The following is a 15,402-nucleotide window of genomic DNA, read 5'->3' on the forward strand; positions in this document are numbered from 1 at the left end:
ATTTTATTGAACTACTTAAGCCTCAAAATTGTGTGGCTATTATAAGGGCCCTTGATGTCACTTGATTGATAAATTATTTCCAGTACACACTTCTAAGTTTATGATGCTCCAAAGAAATTCTAATGCATTACTAATACCAAGGTCAATTAAGTGTATCACAAGTTTCGATTAAAATCTTGAGACAATTTCAGAGAGTAATATTTTGGAAACACAAGATTATATTCAACAATTTTGACGACATGCGTTATCTTCAAATTAACATCATTTCCAAATACCACTTGAAGATATATGTGATTTACATGGAGTACAGTTGAAGAAAAGATGAAGGGAAAATACATGGAATGTTTATTCAGTGGGCAGGAGCCTTTAGAGCAACATGAGCGGAAATGAGAGAGATTAGTGTGAAGAGAGTAGCTAATAGAGAAAGACCCGCCGACACAAAAATCTTGTTGAAGAAACTTGTGGGCTCTAAGTCGGCAGCTCGGCTCAATTCCAGGGTAAAACCATAAGTTGCAGCAGCCCCTGAAACTAGTACATTTGCTATGATCTGCTTCAAATTAACGTATATATTTGAAACAATTCAAGTGTTAACGCATATATTTGAAAATAAATTAAAAGAAGAAGCGTATGAAATTTTTTGAAGAGCTTTGGGACTGGATGCTAAAACTGGGTGCCAAATTTAACAAAATATACAATTATGGGCGAGAAGAAGGCAAAAAACAGAGGTTCATACCATGTCACCAAATAGATCTAACAAACTGACTCCAATGCTTAGCGACAGTACTGTTTGAAAGAGATTATACGCAATTCCCACGCCAATGCAGCCGAGCATGTAACTGCAATTAATTACCATATCCAACATATTAAAAGAATTTAATAAAGTAACCGAAAAAATAATGCAATTACAACAGAAAAGTAAGGTAGAAAAGAATGGACTATGTTTCAACTAATTACAATCACCTTATCTCTGCATTATAATCCTTGAAATATTAATCTCTGCATTGCAATCCCTATATTGCTAATCACTACATAACTTGTCTCTAAACCAGTTAACTAAACGATCCTAAACTTGGTCCAAATTAGCATCAAAACGGTCAGTATTAGATTCTGATCGTTCTGCTTTGATATTGTGCTTCTACAAATTAATATATATTCTTCCTTTATATAAGCAGAACAACAAAAATTACCAAGGGGGTGTAAGAGAAATAAACTTACATATAAACACGAAAATCAGTAAACTTTGTTTGAAGTTGCTCGTCAGTGTAGAAAAGGCTTTCATTGTCGGAGTACTGGGAGCTCATAAGAAGAATGACGAGTGCTCCCACGAGGCACGCAAAGGCAACAAGTCTCACTACCAATATTACTGCTTTTCCCATCTTCTTCAAACCTTCTCTAACTCCCTCCTGATTAGTACCAAGTATTCTTCTTTGTCCCTCTTTATTTATAAGATTTTAGGAACATCAAATTTGTCACCTCTTTGACTTGAGAGTTTTGATGAGACAAGTTATATCCTAGTACTCGTCACGTTCAATGATTCCACATATTTTGTAAATGAAAACAAAGGTTGGTATTAGATTCTAGAAATTCTTTCCCAAGATTTTAGAATTTTATACTAGCGCAAATTTTGTATAGGTTACACGTGCACAATAGTTTTAGGAATAATGCCAATCATAACTCAAAAGGTTGAGTGCTTTACAATAATTATGTGCCAGCACAAATTGTTAAGTTATAAACGCTCGTAAGAATGTAACGATCCGACCAGTCGTTTTGAGTATTTTAGCCCCAATTCCCCTATTTGATGCCTTCTATATGTGTACTTGTGGTTACGCGACTTACCCGGATGATTGGTTTGGTTTTAGGTGAGGTTTGGATTGATTTAGGACATTTAGTCCCTTGGTTGAATGTCGTAGTTGTAAGAGTTGATCGGAGTTTGACTTTTTTGTAGACGGCTCTGGAATGGTATTTTGATAGCTCTAATAGCTTCGTATGATGATTTTCGACTTAGACGTATGTCCGTATGTGAATTTGGAGGTCTGTAGCTTATTTTGGCTTGAATTGGCGAAAGTTGGAAAGTAGAAGGTTTGGAAGGTTGATAGATTTGACCGAGGGTTCACTTTATTGATATCGGGCTCGGATTGCAATTTCGGGAGTTGATATAAGTTCGTTGTGTCATTTGAGACTTGCATGCAAAATTTGAGGTCATTCGGAGTTGTTTAGGCTTGTTCGGCGCAAGTTTTATTGGAAATATTCATTAGTTCATTAGGCTTGAATTATAGTGCGATTCGCAGTTTTGATTTTGTTTGGCGTGATTTAAGGCCTTAAGTAGGTTTATGTTGTATTTTGAAATTTTATCGGTATGTTTGGATGGGGTCCGGGGGGCCCAGATGTGTTTCGGGTTGAGTTCGGATCAATTGGAGGCTTTGAGGAATGGCTTAAAACTACTGAGGTTTGGTGCTTTCGCACCTGCGATGTTTGGGCCGTAGAAGCGGCAAGTTGACTGCATAGGCAGCATTTGGCTAAGGGAACTGGGTCCGCATGTGCGTACAAGGACGTTCAGGTGCGGAACCGCAGTAGCGGATTTGAGTTAAGGGAGTAGGGAATATAGGTGCGGAGGTTTGTCCGCAGAAGCGGAAGCGCAGGTGCACACTTGGGTCCACAGAAACGGAATCTCTGGTCTTAAGTGGAGACCGCATCTGCAATGCTTTTTTCGCTGATGTGGAGTCGCAGAAGTGATTGTTTATCCTCATAAGCGAAATGCCTAGGTAGGTTATAAGCTTGGACGGGGGTTTTATTTTATTCATCACACTTTGAGTTAGAGAGCTCGATTTTAGAGGAGATTTTCACAAGTTGGGTTGGGTAAGTATTTTTAACTCGGATTTGTCCATTATCCATGATTTTATCTTTGTTGTTATTATTTAGTTGGTGATATAAATTGGAGAAACTGGAGATTTTGTAAAAATATTTCTAAATATAAAAATGAGGATTTGAAGGTTGATTTGAGGACGAAATTGGATGATTTTGGTATAGTTGGACTTGTATCGGAACGAGGTATTCAGAAATTATCAGTTTAATCGGGTTTGAGGTGCGGGGCCCAGGGTTGACTTTTTGAGTTCACTTTTAAATTTTCATTAAAGATCGAATCTTTATTATCCGAAATTGCTTCCTATGATTTTTATTTATGATATTAAATTATTTTGTCTAGATTCGATCCGTTCAGAGTTGGATTTGCGCGGGAAGGACTTATTAGTAGATTAATTTAGCTTGTTTGATGTAAGTATCCTACCTAACTTTGTGTGGGGGGAACTATCCCCTAGGTTTTGAGTTGTTTGTACTATTTGAACTATGTGGAAGGCATGTACATAAGGTGACGAGTGTGTACACAGACTTCTATGTGAAAATGGACTGGTTTAGACTCTTAGGTTACTTATAAGCATTTCAATGAAGTTGTTAATAATTATTCTATCTTTTTTGTCAAGTTTATTCTTACATACTTTAAATGAAGTTGTTACTACATGTTCTAGTTTCTATTGACGAGATCACTCTTATATGCATTTAGTAGTAGTAGTTGTTACATGCTATTCTTTCTATTTTTGAGTTATTCTCATGCGTTTAGTTATAGTTATTATTTCATGCTATCTCTTCATTATTAAGCTTATGCTATGCATTAGAATTTGAAGTTTCCATTTCATGGAAATACATGTCCCTGGTTGTAATTGTTGGTTATTGGAATACCTTTCCTTGTTGAGTTATTTCTCATTCATTTATTATTATTGAGATTCTTGTACACATTGTAATTGAGTCGTGGTCTATATGTTGTAGTGACGTTGATATTATTGATTTTGGCAATGTTGTGGCATATGGACACGTGTGGTGTGAGTTGATTATTGTGTTGTGATATTGATGTGCATGTGGCGGTATAAGAGTAGGTATTAATGCGCATGCGACGAGATAAGGTGAGATTTATACGCGTGTTACGGTAAAAGAATTACTTGAAGCCACACGGTGAGATAACGCGGCTAAAGCTCGTGTAGCTATTTTGAAAAAAATATTTTTAAAAATAAATACAAGGCTCACGTGGTGATATAAGAAAGATTGTGATGGTGAATTGTGAAATATGAATATGAGGTGGTACCTCGGTTGTGATTCTTGTTGTACATTCTATGTTGAAAAGGCTTGTTGATTTGAACGATTATTATTTTTTCTTCATTCATTTTACTTGTATTTTTACTGTATTTGATCTCTTATTGTGCTTATCATATATTCTCTATTTGTTGTCCTTTATTGCATTAATTTCTGTTGTGAGCCTTATATCATCGTACTGTTTTGTTGTCCTTTACTTCTTCGCCTTCCGTTGTTACATTATATAATATTCTGTTAAGGTTTTTATGTCTGGTAGGTGTCAGGACCTGGCCTCATCACTAATCTACCGAGGTTAGGTTTTTCTACTTATAGGGTAACGTTGTGGTGTACTCATGCTATGCTTCTGCATATTTTTGTGCAGGTCCAGGTATTTCTGCCCGTACCGAACACTAGGGAGTTGACTTAGATATTTCGGAGACTTCAAGGTATACCTTCTTGATGCTCGCAGGCCTTGGAGTCACCTTCTTCTATTGCCTTTACTACTGTTTATCTTGATATCCAACAATGTTGTATTTAGAGATTATTAGTGTATTCTCTTTAGAGCTTATGACTCAGTTCCACCGGTTTTGGAGATTACTTGACTGTTGTTCCGTTTAGGCTTATTATGACATTTTATCAGTTTAATTTATTATCTTAATTGTTATTTCTGCTAAATTATTAATATGTGTTAGATTTATCTAGTCTTAGAGGCTATGTACCCTCACGATATCCAGAGGTTACAATTTGGGATCGTGACAAAGATGTAAAAGATCACAAGTGAAAAATGAGACTCTTTTAATTATTTGTGTTATTCTTTTCTTTTGTGTAACTAGATAGCATACATCCAACATATGTGATATTTGTTGGTTATTGATGGTGAATGAAGACACGAACTTTAAAAGGTTTATTTATGATTGCGTGTCCATATAGCTTTGAAGTCAAGTCTATTTTAGGTTGCTTTAGAAAAACATGCAATCTTCTGAAGGGAAAAGAATGCATAAATGGATAGATTGACTTGTGACTACTGACTAAAGGTTGGAATAATGGATTTTGTAAAAAAAAATTGTATGCAAACTTCCCAAAAGCTGATTTTGTAAAGAATATAGGTTAACCTTAGTTAGCCTAACTTAACTATAGTATTAGTTAGTGTTAGTGATGTACAACTGTCCTAAGGTGGTTAGTTAGTTAAATATACTGTAGCTTCTTCTTCTTAGTAGTCGAGTCAGTTGTATCAATATACAGAGCATAGCTCTTGTCCAATTCTCTCTAAATAATTCTCAATCTCAATTTCTCTCTTCAATTGCACATTGTAGAATACTACATGGTATCAGAGCATTGATCGAGTGATTCTAGGGAATTTCTTCGCATAATTGAAGATAATTCGAGAGAATCTGCTCAAATTCAGAAGCTTTGAACCCTAATTTTGTGGTCTATCAATGGCGCCTCTAGAGAACTCTACTGATAATGCGAACAATGGAGACAATACGAGCATCAGAATGATACCTAGCTTGATTGTGTTAGATCATAATCATCCTCTCTACTTGCATGCATCTGATGGTCTGGGATCGATGTCTGTGGGACTCATTTTGACAGGTATGGAAAATTACTCTCTTTGGAGCCGTGTAATGAAAGTAGCGTTGTTAGGAAAGACCAAATTATGTTTAGTTGATGGATCAACGGAGGATTTTGGTCCAAATCTAGGAAGTCAGTGGGATCGGTGCAATGCGATTGTGACTTCATGACTTATGAGCAATGTGAGAAGAGATTTGGTAACATGAGTGCTATTTTCTTCGAATGCACATAAGGTATGGGCTGCTTTCAAAGAACGTTTTGACAAAGTGAATGCATCAAGATTGTATTACTTGCATAAGGAAATATTCACCCTAACACATGGGATTTCGTCAGTATCGATTTATTTCACCAAGCTAAAAGACCTTTGGGCAGAATATGATTCCATACTGCCACTCCTACATCAGCCACTGAGTATATTGAACAATTGGAGTATCAACGACTGCTACAATTTTTGATGGGATTGAATGACAATTTTAAGCAAGCAAGGAGTCAGATTCTACTAATGCCAAGCTTGCCATCTATACATAAGGCTTATTCTATGGTAGTTCGGGAAGAAAGCAGGAAATCATTTACTGGTGGTACCTATGGGCAAACTGGGCATAATAACCCTACTGCATTGTTTACTGCTCAATCTATATCTAAGCCAAGGAGAAACTATAGCTTAGAATGTGATTTTTGCCATATGAAAGGCCATACTAGAAATGAATGTTATAAATTGATGAGGTGTGAATTTTGTAATAAGACAAGGCACTTGAAGGAGAACTGTTATAAGATTATTAGTTATCCTTCTGATTTCAAGCAGAAGAAGAAAGCAAATGTAGTCATGATAGATGGATCTGGACAGCAAGGAGTTATAGCTTCACCAACCACAAGCATATATCAGCCAAGCAGTAATGTTAAACCAGCTCAGTTCTTTACTAAAGAACAATATAATCAGTTGTTGCAATTGCTGAACAAAGGCTCTACTGCAGGGACTAGTGCAAACATGGCAGATAAGTGCTTTTGTGGTAATGTAGCATTATGTGAGAACTTAAAACTGTGCAAATGGATAGTAGATACTGGTGCTACTAACCACATGATTGGTGATAAGAGTTTACTGAAAAATGAAACTTCAGTAGGAAATTTTGGGCAAGTGCAATTACCTAATGGAGATTCAACATCAATCTCACATATGGGGAATGTCAACTCACAGGAGGTGATGTACTGAAAGATGTGTTATGTGTACCTGCTTTTAAGTTTAACCTCATGTCAGTCTCTAAGTGGCAGAAGATCAAAATGCAGTGTTACCTTTTTTTCCAAATGTTATGTGTTTCAGGACCTCTTATCTGGGAGGGTGAAGGAGATTGGTAGAAGAGAAGAAGATCTGTACATATTGTCAACAGCTTTAGGGAAGACTGTGAATACAGCTTTTGCAGCTACCCGTAAAGAAGGAGGCATGGAAATATGGCACAGAAGAACATGACATGTTCCAATTCAGGTTCTCAGAAGGATTCCTAGTATACAAGACTATGGTAATAGAATAAATAATGACTCACTGTCTAAGTGTGAAATTTGCCCTCTAGCTAGACAAACTAGAGCACCTTTTCCAACTAGTACTAGTAGAAGTTTACATGCTTTTGATTTGATCCATATGGATGTGTGGGGACCCTATAAGATTGCTACTCATAATGGCATGAAATACTTTCTTACATTGGTTGATTATTTTACCAGATGGACTTGGGTATTTCTTATGAGACTCAAATCTGATGTTATTTTCTTACTCAAGAACTTCATTAGTATGATAAAAACACAGTTTGGAAAGCAAATTAAGATGTTTAGATCAGACAATGGGAGTGAATTTTTTAACAGTGCATGTAGTGACTTATTTCAAATGCATGGGATTGTTCATCAAAGCTCCTGTCCATATACTCCCCAACAAAATGGAGTTGTGGAAAGGAGACATAGACATATACTGGAGACTGCTCGAGCAATCAGATTTCAAGGCCACTTACCTGTTAGATATCGGGGACATTGTATTGATGGTGCTGTATATATAATCAACAGAATTTCCTCTTCTGTCTTGGGACATAAGTCGCCATATGAATTACTTGTGAATAAACCACCCTCATTGACACATTTAAAGGTAGTTTGATGTTTATGTTTTGCTACTAATCTGACAGGCCATGATAAATTTGCTCCTCGAGTTATGAGGTCAGTCTTCCTAGGATATGCTGCACATCAAAAAGGTTACAGACTTTTGGATTTAGAGAATAGAGTATTCTTTATAAGAAGAGATGTAGTGTTTTATGAGGATATATTTCCCTTCCACATAGCTGAAGGATCATCAAAATCATTATTCCTGGATAAAATTCCAGTGCCAAGACAAGATTTTGATGAAGAACTGAAAGTAGTCAGTTCTGCTACTGATACACATATTGAGGGAACCAATATGTCATGCTCTCCTTCTCTAACTCCAGTTATCTTAGATGAGCAGGACATTTCACACCCTATTGAATATAACAGTATGGATAGTCCTGATGATTCTCTTATTTTGCCTGATGATGGGGAACCTAGAAAATCCACAAGAGTATCTAAGCCTCCCATATGGCTTATGGATTATGCTAGAGATGACAAGAGAAGTTCTACAATCTGTTGCACGTACCCTATTTCAGAGGTGATTGGATATGATAGTATCTCTTCAAGATATCAAAGCTACTTGGCAAATTTTTCAGTGGAAATGGAACCTACATTATATTCAGAGGCAGTGAAGGACAAGAGATGGGTAGAGGCAATGCAGGCAGAAATCAAAGCATTGGATGACAATAAGACTTGGGAATTGGTATCCTTGCCACAAGGACAAAAGGCAATAGGATGCAAATAGGTTTATAAAATTAAATATAAGGCATCAGGAGAACTTGAAAGGTTCAAAGCTAGATTGGTGGCCAAAGGGTATAATCAGAGAGAAGGTTTAGACTACCAAGAAACCTTTTTACCTGTGGTGAAAATGGTTACTGTCAGAAGTGTGTTGTCTATTACAGCTTCAAGGCAGTGGTCTATTCATCAAATGAATGTTTACAATGCTTTCTTGCAAGAAGATCTATCAGAGGAGGTATATATGGAGGTACCTCAAGGTTTCAATGGACCAAAAGCTGAATTCAGAGTTTGCAAACTACTTAAGTCCCTCTATGGACTTAAGTAGGCATCTAGATAGTAGAATCTCAAGCTCACATCAGCCTTGGTGGATGCTGGATTTCAACAGAGTCATTTAGATTATTCTTTGTTCATCAAAAGATTAGGAGATCCCATGGTGGTAGTTCTGGTCTATGTTGATGACCTTCTTATCACTGGAGATAATTCCATCATGATCCAACAAACTAAGGATGATTTACAAACCTCTTTTAAGATCAAAGACCTATGAGAGCTTAAGTACTTCTGGGCATAGAGTTTGCACGAAATAGTGATGGTATATTAATGCATCAACGCAAGTATGCCTTAGAACTCATAGCTGAGTTGGGGTTATCAGGCTCTAAACCTGTTTCCTGTCCTATGAAGCCAAATGTGAAGCTCAATACTGCTGAATTTGACACTCATACAGGTACTTCTGATGACACATTATTGACTGATCCAGGGCCATATCCAAGGCTTTTGGGTAAGCTTCTTTATTTGACTGTTATAAGACCAGATATCTCTTTTGCTGTTCAAAGTTTGAGCCAATTCATGCATAGTCCCAAGGTCTCTCATATGGAAGCTGCACTCAAGGTAGTTAGATATATCAAAAGCAGTCATGGTCTGAGAGTTTTCTTGGCTGCTAAGTGTTCTGAATCACTTTCAGCATTTTGTGATGCAGATTGGGCTGCATGTCCCAACACACGAAAGTCAGTCACAGGCTATTTCGTCAAGCTTGGCTCTTCCTTGATTTCTTGGAAATCTAAGAAGCAGTCCACTATCTCTAGAAGCTCAGCAAAAGCTAAATATCGCAGCTTAGCATCCACGGTTGCAGAGATTACATGGATTATTGGTTTACTCAAGGAGCTAGGAGTGGATCATAATTCACATGTGCCTATCTACAGTGATAGCAAAGCAGCTCTTGCTATTGCTGCCAATCATGTATTTCATGAACGTACGAAGCACATTGATATTGATTGTCATTTCATTCGTGAAAAGATTCAACATGGTCTTGTTTCTACTCTCTATTGTCCTACAGTTGAGCAGGAAGCTGATATACTCACAAAGGGTCTTGGTCGCATTCAACATTCATATTTGCTGTCCAAGCTAGGTATACTCAACGTCTTTCTTAGTCCTAGCTTGGGGGGGGGGGGATAAAGAATATAGGTTAACCTTAGTAGTTAACCTTAGTTAGCCTAACTTAACTATAGTATTAGTTAGTGTTAGTGATGTACAACTGTCCTAAGATGGTTAGTTAGTTAAATATACTGTAGCTTCTTCTTTTTAGTAGTCGAGTCAGTTGTATCAATATACAGAGCATAGCTCTTATCCGATTCTCTCTCGAAAATTCTCAATCTCAATTTCTCTCTTCAATTGCACATTGTAGAATTCTACACTCGTTTTATCTCTAGTGAAGCATGATAGAATTATCTCATACAAAGCTAGAACTGTCTGTAAACGTCCATGGGAGAGCTAGGATATCTATAAAAATTACTACTTTCTTTTGGGAAATTTGTTTATTAATATGTAAACAGAAGAAAGGCTTTGTTGTATTTTTTTTTTGGGGCAAATTGTTTATTAATCCTTTGGCAAGCTCTTAGTAAGTAAGGCCAAATAATGCCTTCGATCTTCTCTAAAATGGCGGCTCTATATTTCTCTCTTTTAATTGATATGTCTCATTCATGTATAGCTTCTCCAAAAATATCACTCCCACACATATCTATCAATATATTTTCAATTATCCTACTCTCTCCGTTTCACTTTAGATGATGTAATTTGATTCGACACGGAGTTTAATTAAAAAAAAGTACTTTTGAAGCTAGCGGTCTTAAAAAGTTTAAGGGGTAAAAGCTTTGTGGGACCATAAAATTTTTGTGGTTATAAAAGCTTTTCATTAAGGGTAAAATGAAGAATTTAAAATTACATGAATTATTTCAAATTTAAAAATATTTCATTTATTTTGAAACAGACTAAATAGAAAAGTACCTTATCTAATTTGAAATGGAGGGAGCATGAGATCTCAAAAGAATGTCTCGAGATTCAAGCAATCGCGAATACAAATCAAACAAATAGCTTTTTAGACAACCCTTTTTAAAAAGGAATTTAGCATATATTACTTTGGTTCAGTTTTCCATTATCTCAAAATCTCGTGTTCGACCTGCAAAAAGTCGTATAGTACTTGAACAAAATGTAACTTCTTCGGTTATTTTATATCAATATGATTGTTTCTTTTTACCAATGACTTAAATATTTTAACTACAACGTAGTTGGGATACACGACCGAGACATCATGCATTTTGTTTCCGTTCATTTTAAATTCCAGGAAATTCCAGCAATGTTATGAGTTGTATGAAATTCCTATTAATTTCCAGTAATATATCATATTCATATACTAAATCATTTTGACCCATATATTACGGCTAGAATATGAAGAGCTTATCTGGAATATGTAGAGCTGATCTGGCATTTGAACGGCGAATGGCGAAACAAACATTTTTCAAATGGAATTTGGCTTATCCAGATTCTTTTTCTCTTTTCTTATTGAAAACATAAGTTTATGTTTCTTCCTTAATTCTTTTTTATTTTTAGTTTTTTTTCATTAGTTCTGCTAAGATAATTAAGTTTTCGATTAATTTTGGTCGTGAAATATGACTGTAGACATTTATATCTAGAGCTAAATTAGTGACAATTTTTTTTTTAGAGTTTTTCCTTTCTCTCGTTTTGGTGAACGAATAGTATTGGTGATGTAAACTAAGGGTTCACCAAACTATTACGTGAAAAACTTCCAACTCACAGGATTAAAAATCACGACCTACCCTAGTAGGATTTCAACTTCATTAACTGAGCAAACTTTAAATTACAACCTATTATAATCTAGGAATTAAACTCTTAATCCCTCAACCCTTACAATAATTCTATATTGTAATTAAGCCTCTTTGTAATACTTCTACTACAAAGCTACACACTTGACTAACTCTAGTCAAAATAACCAGAACAATAATGGTTTAAAAGATGTCCTACGAAATTCTTCTGAAAAGCTATGTAGAAATTACAAGTGAATAACATGAAATAAACACAAAACGATACTAAAGGATATAAGACATTATCAATGTTAGGAACTTGTCCTTTGGTCTGTTGCTTTTTTGGTTCTTCAATGCTTAAGAGGAAACAAGGGCGACTACACACTTGAGAGAAATCTTTGTTTAGGTTTTGCAAGTGTTAGGTGAAAACCCTAACCTCATATTGATAATATATACGTGAGGTTATCAAAGATGATGTAAGGGAGTGTCCGAGTATGCTGCACACTCCAACAGTGCTACTGTACTTTTGCGTGTACAGTGCAACATCTTTAACAGCTATTAGAGTTGACTTGTACTATGACCAGAGGAAAAGATCCCTATATATTTCCTCTGTTATTCCCATAACTGATTAAATTATGAATTGAATCAGACATCTGACTAGTTGTTATGAACACTAAGGAACCAATTGTATCAGGTTCCCTATCTAGTTCCCTCATAACGTTTGTCAAATTATCAAAACAAAGGCGCATAACTTATCAATTTTTTCCTTTTTGATGATGACAAACAGAGAATTGATTCTCCTATGAGAACCAGATTTCACATTGTTCCCCCTACGAATCAGCCATATTCCCCCTAGAGAACCTGTTTCATCCCTTTCAATTTTCTTCCGGTTCTCCACTTAGTTCCCCAACTCTGCATTTTCAGCTTTCAAGGGGGCAATGTTTTCTCCCTGAGCATTGCTAGAACCAGGTTCCTTGTTGTCCTGATGAAGCTTAGACTCAAGAATATCATTCTGTGCCTTCAGACATTTAATCCTTTCTTTTGCGGTAGCTTGAGCATCGATGAGTTGAGAAATAGTGGAGTCACTTCCTATACATCCCTTTTTTGTCCACACACTCACACTCCTCCAAGGTGGTCATGGTGAATATTTGCTTGCAAGTCCCCACTGATGCTCTTCCCAAAGACACCTCAAAGAATTCAAGTACCTTAGTGAGCAGGAACCCATAGGGGAGACCATGATTTCCATCTTTGAAATCTTCCACCTTCTTTATATGTTCAATCTTAATTTCAGGTAGATTCATGGGAGAGTAAGAGTCCAGTGCTTCCAGAAGAATCAAGTCCGCTATAGAGGCCATATATCTCCTCTCAGCCCTATGTAGAAACACCTTGTTCACCAACTAAAACAATTGTTACTCTGGTAAGAGTGTCTTCTTGCGCACTCGTTCTCCCATCTGAACAACTTGAGGCTTGATGATAATTTTCTTAAATTTTGGGTAACAGGTTCCCTCTATAGTGGATAGTCCTTCGGTAGGTACCCCAAGAATTTTCCCAAGAAGAGCCTCATCCATCACAAAATATTTCCCATTGATCTTCAAATAAATTGTTTCCCCCTCCACTACAAACATGTCAACATAGAAACTGCGTACTTCCTCCTTATACACTTTTGGACTCTTGATGTCAAAAAGGTGAGTCTACTTTTGGAAGTCACAAATCTCCACCAACTACCTCATGCTTGAGTGATCAAGAATCTCAAAATCAAATGCTCTCCCAACAAGACTTTCTGCTTCTTCAAATTCACTCTCCTCTCAAGCTCATATAGTTCTACTCTTGCCCTCTTTGAGGAACCAGGTACCTCACTGTCACTTGGCCTCTTTCTCTGAGGCTTCTCTTTTTTACTCTCTCCTTATCCACATCTCTTTCTTCACCAACTTCATCATCTTTGTCAGATAGAACATTCTTTTGTTTCACATAAACTACTTTCTTTGATGTTTTCCTGACAAGAGGAGCATGTTCCTGAGCAATCTCCTCATCATCAACCTCTACAACATTTTCCGGAGGCACATCCTCCTCCTCATAAGCCTATGTTTTACATGTTTTTCTCTTCTTATCCTTATTCTCTTTCAAAGCACTGTCAAGTGCAACCTTCTTCTATTGCCTAGTGGTGGGGCATTTTGGAACATAACCTTTTGTGACTTTCCCACCACTCCTAGCAACTATGAACTGTGCTACAGACATATTATGAAGGTCATCCTCACTATCACCAGATTTTCCCTCATACATCGACTTCATATCAGGATACACAACCTCAAGGGGACGGCGACAGGGTGAACAAAAGAGGTAGGATTAGCACTGTCCATGGGATGTCTTGTAGAACTCGGAGTTTTATCCCAAGTAGGAGAAAAAAACTTCTCTTGGGTAGAGAGACTAGGTCCCTCAATAGGCTCCCCTATAGTACTGAACGATTCTTGGTCACTTTGAGGCACCTGGTTACCATTCCCTTGTTCTTTCCCCTAAGCCAATGAATCCCCAATTAAAATTTCCACAACATCAATAGGCTCCTTTTCAAGAGAGGTAGAGCTTGTTTAATAGCATCACTCCCATCTGTCTCACCCTCATTACCCAATAATGTTGTACTAGTAGAAGAGGATGGAATATTACCTGATGTTGACGAGATATTCAGATCAATCCCCTAAGTACTTGGATTATCAGAAATACCAGACGCATGTACACCATCAACCACACCAGGAGACAACATATCATCCACAATCCCTTCCTCAACACACTGACTTGACACTTCTACTCCTTCATCTCCTTCCACTATTTCTTCAGTGGTTTGAATAAAGCGAGAAGTAGAGGTAGTCCTTTATGATTTGACTTTCTCTATGGTGGCAGACAGAGAAGGAGAAACAACGAACTTTTTAGGGTTTAGGATTTTTCAAGTGCGTTGGGGAAAAGAACCGGATGGTGTAGGGGAGGGGACTGTGAATGGTGGTTGGCTGGAAATAGGATTTTGTTGGTCCAGATAGTTGTGCTTCGTGAGATGGAGACACAAGACAAGTTTCTTCAATTGCTTTAGGGGACTTAGTTTGTGGTGAAGTCATGTTTGATTTTACGAGAGCAAGAGGACAAAAGGAAGAGGGCTTGGGAGAAGAGGGATGTTCAATGTAAACAGTGAGGGGATAGATTGACTTTTAGGGTATTTAGAGTGAAAGGAGGGACCAATTACAATTAGGTGTGAGAGAAGAGATGGGTAGTCAGATCGGTTTGTAATGGGAGCATTGTTTGGGTATCAAAGGTTAGAAAAGGCGAAAATAATTATTAAGTGATTTATTAGATAATCGAAAACAGAGGATCTTGAATACTATTCGAAATTCAGAAGAACTGCGTGGAGGGGCTATTGAACAACTCGAAAAAGCTCGTTCTCGCTTACGGAAAGTAGAAAGCGAAGCCGAGCAGTTTCGAGTGAATGGATACTCTGAAATAGAACGAGAACAATTGAATTTGATTAATTCAACTTATAAGACTTTGGAACAATTAGAAAAAAAAGATCTTCGGAAAGTGGGTTTTTATGATCCGATAAAGAATCAAACTTATTTAAATGTTCCTGCTATTTTATATTTCCTTGAAAAAGGGGCTCAACCTACAGGAACTGTTCAGGATATTTTAAAGAAGGCGGAGGTTTTTAAGGAACTTCGTCCTAATCAATCCTAATCAACCGAAATTCAATTAAGGAAATAAATTAAGGAAATACAAAAAGGGGGTAGTC

The 15,402-nt window shown here is 36.9% G+C and overlaps 2 protein-coding genes across 2 annotated transcripts; one reads left to right on the forward strand and one right to left on the reverse strand.

Moving 5' to 3' along the window:
- Window positions 1-235: 235 nt before the first annotated feature.
- Window positions 236-1,417, reverse strand: LOC107813045 (CASP-like protein 4D1). The gene is made up of 3 exons (XM_016638251.2): window positions 1,216-1,417; window positions 734-836; window positions 236-547 (listed from the first exon to the last, which is right to left on the reverse strand). Exons 1-3 carry the CDS (start codon window positions 1,374-1,376, stop codon window positions 350-352), a joined length of 462 nt encoding a protein of 153 aa, XP_016493737.1. The 5' UTR covers window positions 1,377-1,417; the 3' UTR covers window positions 236-349.
- Window positions 1,418-5,555: 4,138 nt separating this feature from the next.
- On the forward strand, window positions 5,556-8,551 carry LOC142165871 (uncharacterized). Its single transcript, XM_075224252.1, has 4 exons — window positions 5,556-5,823; window positions 6,096-6,886; window positions 7,007-7,124; window positions 7,851-8,551. Exons 1-4 carry the CDS (start codon window positions 5,556-5,558, stop codon window positions 8,549-8,551), a joined length of 1,878 nt encoding a protein of 625 aa, XP_075080353.1.
- The last annotated feature ends 6,851 nt before the right edge of the window (window positions 8,552-15,402 follow it).

The sequence above is a fragment of the Nicotiana tabacum genome, chromosome 11, assembly GCF_000715075.1.
Source record: "Nicotiana tabacum cultivar K326 chromosome 11, ASM71507v2, whole genome shotgun sequence".
Classification (NCBI taxonomy): Eukaryota; Viridiplantae; Streptophyta; class Magnoliopsida; order Solanales; family Solanaceae; genus Nicotiana; species Nicotiana tabacum.